The 12,080-nt window shown below is 39.5% G+C and overlaps 1 protein-coding gene across 1 annotated transcript in view; it reads left to right on the forward strand.

Annotated features, from left to right (window-relative positions):
* The window catches only part of Fyb1 (FYN binding protein 1), a 96,326-nt gene that overhangs the window by 55,746 nt on the left and 28,500 nt on the right, over nt 1-12,080 (forward strand). Inside the window, exons 4-7 of the mRNA XM_035440592.1 lie at nt 4,563-4,609; nt 8,190-8,209; nt 8,767-8,801; nt 9,690-9,810. Of these exons, the coding sequence (XP_035296483.1) occupies nt 4,563-4,609; nt 8,190-8,209; nt 8,767-8,801; nt 9,690-9,810 (223 nt within the window). The remainder of the gene's footprint in view (nt 1-4,562; nt 4,610-8,189; nt 8,210-8,766; nt 8,802-9,689; nt 9,811-12,080) is intronic.

A 12,080-nucleotide genomic window follows, 5' to 3' on the forward strand; every position in this document is an offset into this window, starting at 1 on the left:
GCGAGTGCCAGGATAGGCTCCAAAGCTACATAGAGAAACTCTGTCTCGAAAAACAAAAAACCAAAAAAACAAACAAACAAACAAACAAAAAAAAAAAAAAAAAAAAAAAAAAAAAAAAAGCTCACAGTGAGGATCATGAGTGGCTCCAAAGCCTTTGGTCTTAGAAACTGGAAATCGAATAATTCCTTCAAATAACACAGGGAGGCTGCAGGTGAGTCGTTTGGAAGGAGAGAAGTAAGTTATGACTAGGAACTAGGGAGATTGCACTGCCATTCAGAACCCTTGCTGCTCTTGAAGAGGAAGTGGGTTCGATTCCCAGCAACCACGTGGTGGCTTACAAACATCCATTTCTGTGGAACCCAACAGTTACACACATTGTACATACATGTGCAGGCAGGTGAAGCATCTATATACATAAAAGTAAAAATGAATAAATCTAAAAGGTCTTTTTTTTTAAGTCATGGCTCTGATGTGCTTGAAGTGTTATTTAAAGTTCAAGGGGAAAACTGAGGTGATTGGAGAGTTTAAAATGGAGTTTCAGAGAGAGTTCTGGTAAAGGTACAGACTGAAGAGACATCGGACTGTAATGCGTACTTAAAGGAGAGAAGGAAGGAGTACAAACAGAAAAGACTAAACTCTGGGTCTGGGACTGACTGGAGGGAAGGGGGTCAGAGGAGAATAAAGAGGAAGGAGGATAAAGTGTTAGACCCCCGAAAACCTCAAGTATCCCGGGTCTCAGGCCAGGTTCTCGGTCACCCCAATCACCAGGCGGATTCGAGAGCTTGCTGCAAACTGCACGAGGCTTTATTGTAATTTAACGAGCTAACCCTATGTTAGCTCGGGTCTTTCACCCACCCGCCATGGCGGACGGCTAGAAAAGACGGCTCCTTGGGTCTCCCAAAAGATCTTATAGGGCAGCGTAAGGGGAGTGTCTAGGGGTACGCACAGGCTTACGCACAGGCTCACGATTGGTGTGCTTCCAGGCTTGGAGGGCTTGCCCTGTGTTGATTGGTCAACTGGTTGTTATGGCCCATAGGCCCTCCCTAGGGTGGTTGCTATGCTCTTACGTCATTGTCGTGCGCTTGTCCGTAAAGCACACCCAGGGTCGTAAAGCATAGCACCACCAGCTAACTTCTGATGGGTTCCTTGTCACGAGACAGGCATCTGACCTCTAAGTGACTAAGGTTCCTTGTCACGAGACAGGCATCTGACCTCTAAGTGACCAAGGCAGGTTTATGGCAAGCACATGTTCGGCTGTTATGGCTGCCAAAAGGGAAGCCGGTTCCTTCGAAAGGAAGTGTACTGAGGGTCCAAAAATAGGGGCGGTGAGCAAGTGCCTGGGCTGCTGCTGAAGGCCAAATGAGAGAGCTATGGAGGTTGGTAGGAAAAAGTGCATGTACCTGATGATACAGCTTTCAAGGGGGCAAAAGGTGAGGCTTAAGAGCAATCATTCTACCTCCATTCTATTGCCGTGCTGGAACCCTAACCAAAGCAACTTGAAGGAGGAGAGAGCTTATTTCATCTCGTCCTTCCAGGCCACACTCCATCATGGAAGGAAATAAGAGCAGGAACTCAGGACAGGAACCTGAAGGCAGGAACCATGGAGGAACATGGCTTTGTTGGCTCACTCACTCGCAGGCTCCTCCTTAGCTAGTTTTCTTATATAATACAGGACCATCTGCCTAGGGACAGCTTCAAACACAGTGGTCTGGGCCCTCCTACATCAGTTAAAAATCAAGATAATTGCCTATGGGTACTCCCACAAGCCACTCTGATCTAATTTCTCAATCAAGGCGTTCATGTCAGATGACTCTGAGCTGTGTCCAATTGATAATTTAAGCTGACTAGGACAGATGGCTCAGGAGGGAAATTGTCTGCCACATAAACATGAGGACCTGTGTTTTGCCCCCATCACACATGTAAAAAGTTGTGTGAAGCAGCATGTATCTGTAACCCCAATGCTGAGGGGGTGGAGGGGTTATGATATGGCAGAAACAGGTGGCATTCTTGAGGCTCACCAACCAGTCAGTGGAGCTAAATGGCAAGCTCTGGATTCAGTGAGAATGACCCTGTCTCAAAAGATAATGTGGATAGAGGAACACACCTGACTTCAACCTCTGGCCTACACATGCACATGCATGTACACACAGAGAAATTGGAAAGAGCCAATGTACACATTGCTTGCGACATAGGGCAGCAACTGGCATGGGAAAGACTTTTGTTTCTGTTTCTATATTTGGAGGCAGGAGCTCATGTAACTAGAACCTAAGCAGACCTCAAGTATACCTTGTAGCTAGGATGATATTGAGCTTATATGGAAATAAGAACATGTTTTTTATATGGTGATAAGAAATAGCCAGTAGCAGGACGTTGGTGGTGCATGCCTTTAATCACAGCACTCAGGAGGCAGAAGCAGGCAGATGTCTGTGAGTTCGAGATCAGCCTGGTCTACAAGAGCTAGTTCAAGGACAGTCTCCAAAGTCACAGAGAAACCCTGTCTCAAAAAACCAAAACCAAAACAAAACACAACAAGAAGAAATAGCCAGTAAAGAAGAAAAAATAGTGTAGACAAGGGAACAATTCCTGGAAGAGTCTTCCTCAACTTCAGTCTAGTGAGAGATGGGCTAAGTGGCTGACAAGGTTAGAGATCTCCCTGGGTGCACAGTAGAATCTCCAAAAGAGTCAAGGAAGGAATCTGGGGAGATGCATACTTTGACCATGTGGGTGGGGCCTGCTCTGCCTGCTTCTGAAGTTATTCCCAAGAGTGACTTATAACCATGTCACTCAGGTCAATTTATCTTCTAAGTGTGAAAGGTCTGGAGGTAAGCAGGAACCAGAGATCAAGAATAATTTCAAAACTCCAAGAGTTAAGACAAAGTTAATGTATTTTAAATTGCATTGTTTCCCCACCTAGTGGTCAGAATATGTACAGCTCATTACATTTTCTTCCTATGTTACTCAGACTCAGAAGTGAAACGAATCATAAGATTGAGGTTTTTCATTATTAATGTTTGAGTCAGTGTCTTTCGCTGTAGCACATTTCTTAGGACTGCTTTAAAATGAATTAGAATTGTAGCAGCATAACTAGCCCTTCAGATGGAAACAGAATCAGTGGTTGAGTTTTTATATACAAAACAAATCTCATGGCTATTAATAGTAATAAGACAGGAAAGTGAGGTAATGAGAAATAATAAAGACTGGGAAGTGACTAAGGTTAGAAAAGGAAAGGGCAAAGTGTTCTTCCCCTGAAGTCACTCTAGTTAGTGGACGGGATTGTTTTGAATAAGAATGTACCAGCACAATCCTGTAATAAAGTACATGTGCTTCCAATTTTCCAGAACTTGAAACTTGGCCCATCAGTAGGCCACCACCAGATAGCCTTATCTACTCCATTTGGAAATTTTTGGCTTGGGCGAGTCACGGTTTTGAAATTTCTCATAGGTTAAGTATAGAAAGACATGTTCCAGAGTGAGGGGTTCATTCCTGATATGGGCGGGTATAAAACAGTTTTATGATTCGCTTAGATCACCTCTTCCTTCCAAAAAAGATCCAGCAGTAAAAAGCTAAAAGCTGAATTTATGAAGAGAGAATATGGCATAAAAAATAACAGTTTTGCATCTTTAAATGTTAAGATAAAGAACCCCTGGAGGTTTTGTTTGTTGGCTTGCTTGCTTGGTTGCTTTTTATCTACCTAGGAACTGAACCAGGGCCTCACACACACTAGGCAATCCACCCTGTCCCTGAGCTATGGCCCCACCCCACCCTAATGGCTTTCTAAGATGACAGGCTTAGTGTTAAATGAACTTCATTTAGTTCTTTAGGCTGTGTTGTGAAAACAAAGAACTGTGGTGAAGGCCTGCTCCAATGGACTTATCACCATTGATAAGATTCCTGCCATTTTTTCCCTTCTTTGTCCCTCCCTCTTCTCAGTTGTCTCTGTTGTTGGTTGTGACTAGTTTCATTGTTCTCCTCTTTATCTGTCTGTGGGGTTTTTCTTTATGCCTTGAGAAAAACTGGGCAGTTGGTGGCAATTGGACTTGGTTTTTTCAGGACATTTACACCTATTTTTTTGTTCATTTTATTCTCCACTGTCACTGCTATTGTAGTCACTATTACATACTTATTACTTTCATATGATATAGAGCATAAACTCAGACCTATATAAAATGGCATTAAATTGAGTATATGTGTGCAGATAATGTTTTCTAAGGTAAGAAATGCTTTGCTGAACTTGAGCTTCTTAAGCAATCCTTTTTTAAAATCCATAGTAGTAGCATAAACATAAGACTAAAACCTACTCCAGTGTGTGTAGATTTTAAGTCAGAGCAAATATTAATGAGAAAACAATAACTCAATAATTTTCCTTTTTATATTTTTCATGTTTGAGACTGTACTATAATTACATCATTTACCCCTCCCACCAAACCTTCCTTGTTCTCTTTCAAATTCATGGCTTCTTTTTTCATTGATCCATGTTACATGCATATGTTCATGTACATTTTCATTTTAAAGTGAGCAAGAGTGTGTGTCTACTTTATTCTATCATTTTTTCTTGTTTTCAGAAATACTATAAATGAAGAAAATCAAGATGGCATCATGCACTCTGATGGTAAGGGGTAACTTTTAAAAAAAAATCTGAGCTACATGTTTGAATTAGTTAAATGTCATGGCACCATTAATGGCATTACCACCATTGGCCTACATAGGATCCCTTGTTTTACTTATTTCCTAGAATTCTTATGATTCATTACCTTCTCTCTCTCTCACTATAAACAAAATCCTAAAATACTTAATATATATTTGTACATACTCTTCTCATATATATGTTTGTATGTATGTGTATGTGTAATTTATATAAAAAGTATGTTATAGGATTTTCATTTTGAGAACACTTAACACTCGTTTCTGGGTACAAATTTAGTGTGCTGTCAATAAGTACTGAAGGGGACCCCTGCACAGTGGGGGCTTCCTTCCAGACCCTGGATTAGGCACAAACCACACCGAAACACCTGTTTTCACAGAGAGATCATTTATTAAGTGGGGAAGAAAAGCTAAAGCAGCTGCTTTCTGATTCAGGCAGAAAAACACCATCAAATGACCTTGCAGGTGCCATTTTTAAGAGAAGAAGGGGAGGTCTGTGTTAGAATGGGCTAGGGTGTAGTGGTAAAGGCGATGGGGGATGAGGAGGAAGGGGAAGGAGTCATGGGAAAGGAGGGACAAAGGACTGACTCTTGATAGACAGGAGACAGATGTGACACATAGGAAAATGGAAGTTTATTAAGGTTAAGGGGAAAATCTTGAGTTAAGATGAGGTGTTTCATTTTACTTGGGCATATTAATTGGTGAACCAAAGGGGATTTCTGCTTGCTGGACTTTGGTAGCTTCCGGAGGAGGAAGTGGCCAAATAAGAAAATAGATTTGGTGGCTAGCTTTAGAAATATAATCTAACAGTTTTTAACAAGGCAGAGGGAATGGGGAGGAGGGCAAGGCCTGCCAGAGCCTTGCTCACTACACTCAAGCTAGCCAGAGTCCCTTCAAGAACTACACATTACTCTATGGAATGCACCACATTTTGTTGAGCCCTTACTCACTGGAACTATAAGAAACACTGCAGAGCTCCTCCGTATGTTCATCCAATATGGCCCTCAGAGAAGCTTTTTCTAAGAGAAATGATGGTGGAATGGCTGGTGATGAGCTACAAGATATTCACTTTGCTGAGTAGGACTAGAATGTTATTCAGAATTGATGCCCTGTCTACACTCTCAACACTAGGACATAAATGTGGCAACATGCCCACCTTTTACCATCAGCTAGCATCATTAATCTTTCTAATCTTTTCCTAATTGCAGGGCATAACATTAGATCTTGTTTTCATTCTACACTCTTTATTTGTATTGAACTTATTCTGTGATATTGCCACTTTGATCACACTCAGCCTCCCGTCCTTTCTGACGCTACTCTCACCCTCATCAACACCACTTCCCCAGCGTGAGTCCCCCTTCCATTTCATGTTTCTTGTTTTGTTTTGTAACCCACTGAATTCAGCAAGCACCATCTATGTGAGTATGATCACGTCTTCATCACTGAAGATGATGCCTCTCTTCCCCCAGCTAATCCATATTGGTTTTCATTTCATAGTTCCCTTTTCCACTCTTGAGTTTGAGAGCTTACTTTAGTTAGGAGATATTGTGACCTTTTCTCCTGTCAGATGTCTCCTTTCTGTTGACCATTCTGTTCCCATGGGGATGTGTCTTTTCCTGGTTGACTTGTAGGTGTTCCTCTATATCCCAGATATTAATCCATGTCAGCCTTCTTCCGTTCTCTCTATCGTCTATCTGTCCTTCCTCCAGCACAAATACATTTTGGTAGTATCAAATTCATTAAGTTTTGCCTTAGAAATTATTCTTTTTAACTTTTTAAAGAAATGTTAGTTCCTAGGAAATAAAATAGCTCCTTATTTTTTTTTCTACAAACTTCATCCCTTGTGTTTTGGTCTTTGAGCACTTAGTAGAAAACTAGAAAATCTACCTCATATATAGCACCAGTGTTCTCCCTTCCAAACTCAAAATAACCCATTCTCTTCCTATTATTTTATAGTGAACCTCTATAGTATGTCAGCTATATATGAATTTGGATATATATGTTCATATATTATATGACCATATGTAAATGTTTCTTAGTCCCTGTTTTAGTTAGGATTACTATTGCCATGATGAAATACCATGACCAAAAAAGCTTGGGGAGGAAAGAGTTTATTCAATTTATCACAGTTCATCTTCAAAGGAAGGCAAGACAGGAACTCAAGTAAGGCAGGAACCCAGAGGCAGGGGCTGATGCAGAGGCCATAGGGGAATGCTATTTACTGGCTTGCTGATCACAGCTTGCTCAGCTTGCTTTCTTATAGAACCTATGACCATCAGTCCAGTTATGGCACTACCTACAATGGACTGGTTCCTCTCCCATCAATCACCAAATAAGAAAATACCCTACAGGCTTGCCTACAGTCTGATCTTATGGAGGCATTTTTGTTGTTGCTTGTTTTTTTCAAGATAGGGTTTCTCTGTGAAACAGTCCTGGTCACTCTGTAGACCAGGGTGGCCTCAAACTCACAGAGATCCACTTGCCTCTATCTCATGAGCGCTGAGATTAAAGGTGTGTACCACCACCATACAGTAGAAACATTTTCCTAATTGATGTTCCTTCCTCTCAAATGACTCTAGCTTGTATCAAGTTGACATAAACCAATTCAGCACAGTCCCTGGGCTCTCTTTACAATTCTCTTGTCCTATCTGTGTTTTATTATTATACTTGTGCTTAGTATTATCTTATTAATTATAATATTTGATAATGTCTTGACATCTAGTAGAGTGTATATTACACTAAACTCTACTGGTCCTTTTAATTTAATCACCTTGATTTGTTTGATACATGAAAGCAAATCCTTGAGAAAGAATGAGTCAAAAAAGTGTGGACTATTTGTGATTTTTTTTCCCTGTTGTATATTTCACACAAGTATATGCATCAAATATGTGATGAGTTACATAAAGCAATACAAGATAGCATAATTGTCTTTGATTTTTGCATTATCTTCTGAAAATTAATAAAAATAATTTATAATTAAATTACAAGTGTTAAAAATACCAATTATCGGCCGGGCGTTGGTGGCGCACGCCTTTAATCCCAGCACTCAGGAGGCAGAGGCAGGTGGATCACTGTGAGTACGAGATCAGCCAGGTCTACAAGAGCTAGTTCCAGGCCAGCCTCCAAAGCCACAGAGAAACCCTGTCTTGAAAAAACCAAAAAACAAAATACCAATTATCCTCCTCTCATTCTCCCAGCTCCCTCCCTCCTACCCCCACACTCTCAATTAGTTCAGGAGATCCTGTCCCCTTCCCCTTCTCCAGAGTCCATGTATTCTTCTCTTAGAGTCCTCCTTGTTTCCTAGTTCCTTTGGTGATGTGGATTATGGGGGAGGAGGGGAAGGAGAAGGAGAAGGGATTGACATGTGAAGCAGGCTTGTTTCTAATTTGAACTAATAAAAAAATAATTTCTTGGGAAAAATGACAATTATCTAAGCTTTGTGCTTTAAAGCATAAGTTATGTTATACTTTGAACTGATGTATTATTTTATCCAATGATCATTTGTTGAAGTACTTCGTAATTACAGTGTATTTTTTTTAATCCTGTAGGTCCTGGAATTCTAGAAGAGGTCAGATATTTTTATTTCTCTTTTTCTATTGCTAAAATTGGAACATTTAACAATTATTATGACTCACTTTCTATTGTTATAAATAGACAAATAAAAAGTTTTACAATGGTATTTTCCCCATTGCTAACCTTTCTTAATTGAAATGCTTGAAACATTATATGCCAATGCCAGTCAGTGTGCTGACTCATGGTAGTGAAGTGCTGAACTTATGCCTGGCTGCACAGCTAATGACTGAACAAGACAGAAAATGAAATCTCCTTTGCTTGTTCCTGTATATCTCACAATTTCAAAACATGAGAATATGAGAAAGAGAGATGAAAAAGAAGAAAGAAAGAGAAAGAAAGAAAGAAAGAAAGAAAGAAAGAAAGAAAGAAAGAAAGAAAGGAAGGAAGAAGGGAGGGAGGGAGGGAGGGAGGGAGGAAGAATTTCAAATAAGCCAATTTAGGCTCAAATTATATAAATTCACAAACATGTTATGTTAAAGAATAAGTTGTCAATGAAATGCCTATGACCTTTTGAAATAATTCCAGTTAATAATTATCTGTTTTTCTTGATAGGAACAAGAGAGTGAAGGAGAAACATACGAAGACATGTATGCATTGCATTTGTTACCATAAGCATTTTCTTCTAACATGAATACAATGTTTTATAAGAGGGAGTATGGGCATGCAAAAGCACTGGGAAGAAAAGTCTTTATTTACACAAATGGTTGGCCTGTAATGACATCCCTTATTTCACTACAAAGGACTAAAATTGGTTTACTTCTCCAAGGATTCTACACAGGACTCTGGTGACAAACTGCCATGTGAGACAGCAAGCTACTTGAAAAAACAGTCAGGGACTAGACTCAAGAATCTGCTTTTCCCCTCTCAGTATCGAGGGACTTAATTTACTGTGTATTAGACCTTATTCACTCAGACACTCAGGTGCTGTGGGCCATGGCTAGCACCCTTATGCCCATGTTCTAGTCTGCTGGATAGACATGAAAAATGACTCCACAACTCATGTTCAAAATAGTCTGAGAAATTTCTTGGAAATTGAATGAAAATAGGAGTAATCTTATTCAATCAAATGCTGAGTTCAGGTGTCTTAATTTTCTACCTAATTACTCAACCAGTTCTAACTAACCTCTACATTAAAATTAATACCAGTGCTTGGGAGCACATGCTCATGCATGCCCATGGAAGTGAGAGGAAGAAATGCCAAAAGGTCATGAGGATGGGGGGAGGGGCTTCTTTGTGGTGTGCATTGCATTTCAGGGGGAAGGAGCTGGGGCTGCCAGGGAACATATTTGTAGTTGTGGGCCTCCTTCTGTCTATACAAATCATTTCATACACCCAGAATGTTCACAACTTTAGCTTCTTGCCTCCATCTCTTCTTCAGAAACCTTCTGTAGTGGGTAGAGACCTCTCTGCGTAGTAGTTCCTGATAAACAGACACCTGCACATTGTAGCCACAACTTAACAATTTCTATTCACAGAGAATCATCCAGAGAACGAGACAAGAAACGGGAAAAGGAGGAAAAGAAGAGGTTAGAGCTAGAACGGAAGGAACAGAAAGAAAAAGAGAAGAAAGAACAAGAACTAAGGAAGAAATTTAAGGTAAGAGCTTGCTTACTGAAGAGGAGAGAGGTGGCATCATTTTGAACCTTTTCAATGTAACTACAAAAATTTACGAAGTTCCAGAGTTTTTGTAATCATTGTTTTGAAACAATGCTTTTTTTGTTGTTGTTCAATACACTACCTTATCTCTACCACCAAAAATGAAACAGGATAAAAAATCCAAATAAAATTTAACTATCTTATAACTGGTGGGTTCCAGGGATTTTATGTTGATTGAGGAAATGAATACATCATCACTGTGTGCCTTGCATCTGGAACGTCACATAACAGAGCAATGGGCATAGTGTTACTGGATGAAGCACAATTCCTTTGAGCCATTAGAGATGGTGGAATCTGGATCTGAATTACATGTTTGCCTTTAAGACTTGTACTTGCTGATTTCCAAGACCCACTGTCTCTCGACCCTCTTTAAAATGTCTCAATTTCTGACCTTTATCTTCTCTGATTTTTGGTAATTTTATCACCTCTATTGCTACCACCACTGCCCTACATGCACAGGTTGAACTTTCTTAGCTATACCATATTCAATGACATAACTCACCTGGTATGTTCTGGTGCCTCAGAAGTATTTGGAGTGATGATCTGAATTACAAATGCATTCTTCACTTTTAAGGAAATTCATATTTTATTATTTAAATATTTATTTCTCTAGAGGATTTACTACATGGAATTACAAACTATCACTCATGTATAACTTCCCGGTACATTTATTCTGTTAAAACAAAAGTTCAGCAGTATGATGTAAGGAAAGTATCCAACTTGGAGTCATTTGGATAGTTGTAGATTCCAATTCCAGCTGCACATACAAATTCTGTGCTCTCGGACTTACGGCTATCTCCTCCGAGATTCAGATTCTTAGTCTTTAGAGTGAAATTAAGTGACATTTTTCTATAGTTTGTTACAGAATTGAATGAAATATTATATAAATAGACACTGTATCTACTATGTCTTTTTACAAATTTTTGGAAAAAAGCTTCTTTATGTACAAGTAAAGTTATGATTGCAATTTGAAAACTAAAAAAATTTTACTCATACAGAATGTGTGACTACCAAGATGTATATTCTTCAAGTAAAATTTAATTTAATGCATGAAAATATATATAGTGTACTTTTCATGAGAGATTGTTCATAGTTTTCAAGGATTTGAGATTAGTTTGGAAAAAGAAGCAATACATTGTTTCACATATTCATTCAAATAATATTGTTAATAACTAAAATAGAATGTAGAGGTCATATCAAGAGTTTGTCAAGTCTGAGACCTTATAAGCTTTACCACACCCAGGTGTTAATAGACATTGAGATAGGGGGAGCTCATGGACCCCAGCATAGGACCGCCCCAGACTTCCTGGTGATGGATGTCAGTTAGGAGGCCTGGGCAATCTATGGGGCCTCTGGCAATAGGTCAGTATTTATCCCTGGTGTACAATTGGGCTTTGGGAGCCCATTCCGCATAGAGGGATACTCTCTCAGCCTAGACAGACGGGGAGGGTCCAGGACCTGCTCCAAATGATGACAGATTTTTTTAAGATCCCCCATAGAAGGCCTCACCCTCCCTGGGGAGCAGAAAGAGGGGGTGGGGGACAGGGGAGGAGGGGAGGGAGAGGGAACTGGGATCGACATGTAAAACAAGCTTGTTTCCAATTTAAATTAAAAAAGGAAAAAATAGACATTGAGGTTTGTAAAAACTGAGACTGCATCACAAGCATAACACCATAATTCAACTTAGATTTTTCTTTTTTTTTTCTTTTTTTGCTGACATACCAATGTTTATTGACTACTAAAATAAATTCTAAATTATCAAGAAATTCTGCTTAAAAAACAACATGGTGATATGTATCTCACTGATGTAGTAAGAAAATGGCAGCAAGTAACCAGTTCTCATTCTGAACACCGCATGGACTCAAGGCCAGTGCATCTGCAGAAGATCTGCAATTCAAACATTGGTTACAGATTGTTCATACACAACAGAAGATCTGTAATTCAAACACTGATTACAGATCATTCACAGAGGCCAACTATGGCAAATCCAGCTCAGCCCAAAGCCTTTCTACTTAAGTCTGCTCTTACTAATGTGATGGTTGGGTATCAACCTAAGCTTAAAAAAATAGTTTTGATCGTGCATAATTAATATGTCACACAATTCAGGATAACATAGACTTCAATAAGTAGTTTCTTCCAAAAGTATCACAATCCATATTTATTTATCAAAAGATGAAAGACACCCTATTGACAATACCAGTTTAGGAATA

The sequence above is a fragment of the Cricetulus griseus genome, chromosome 2 (assembly GCF_003668045.3).
Source record: "Cricetulus griseus strain 17A/GY chromosome 2, alternate assembly CriGri-PICRH-1.0, whole genome shotgun sequence".
NCBI lineage: Eukaryota > Metazoa > Chordata > Mammalia > Rodentia > Cricetidae > Cricetulus > Cricetulus griseus.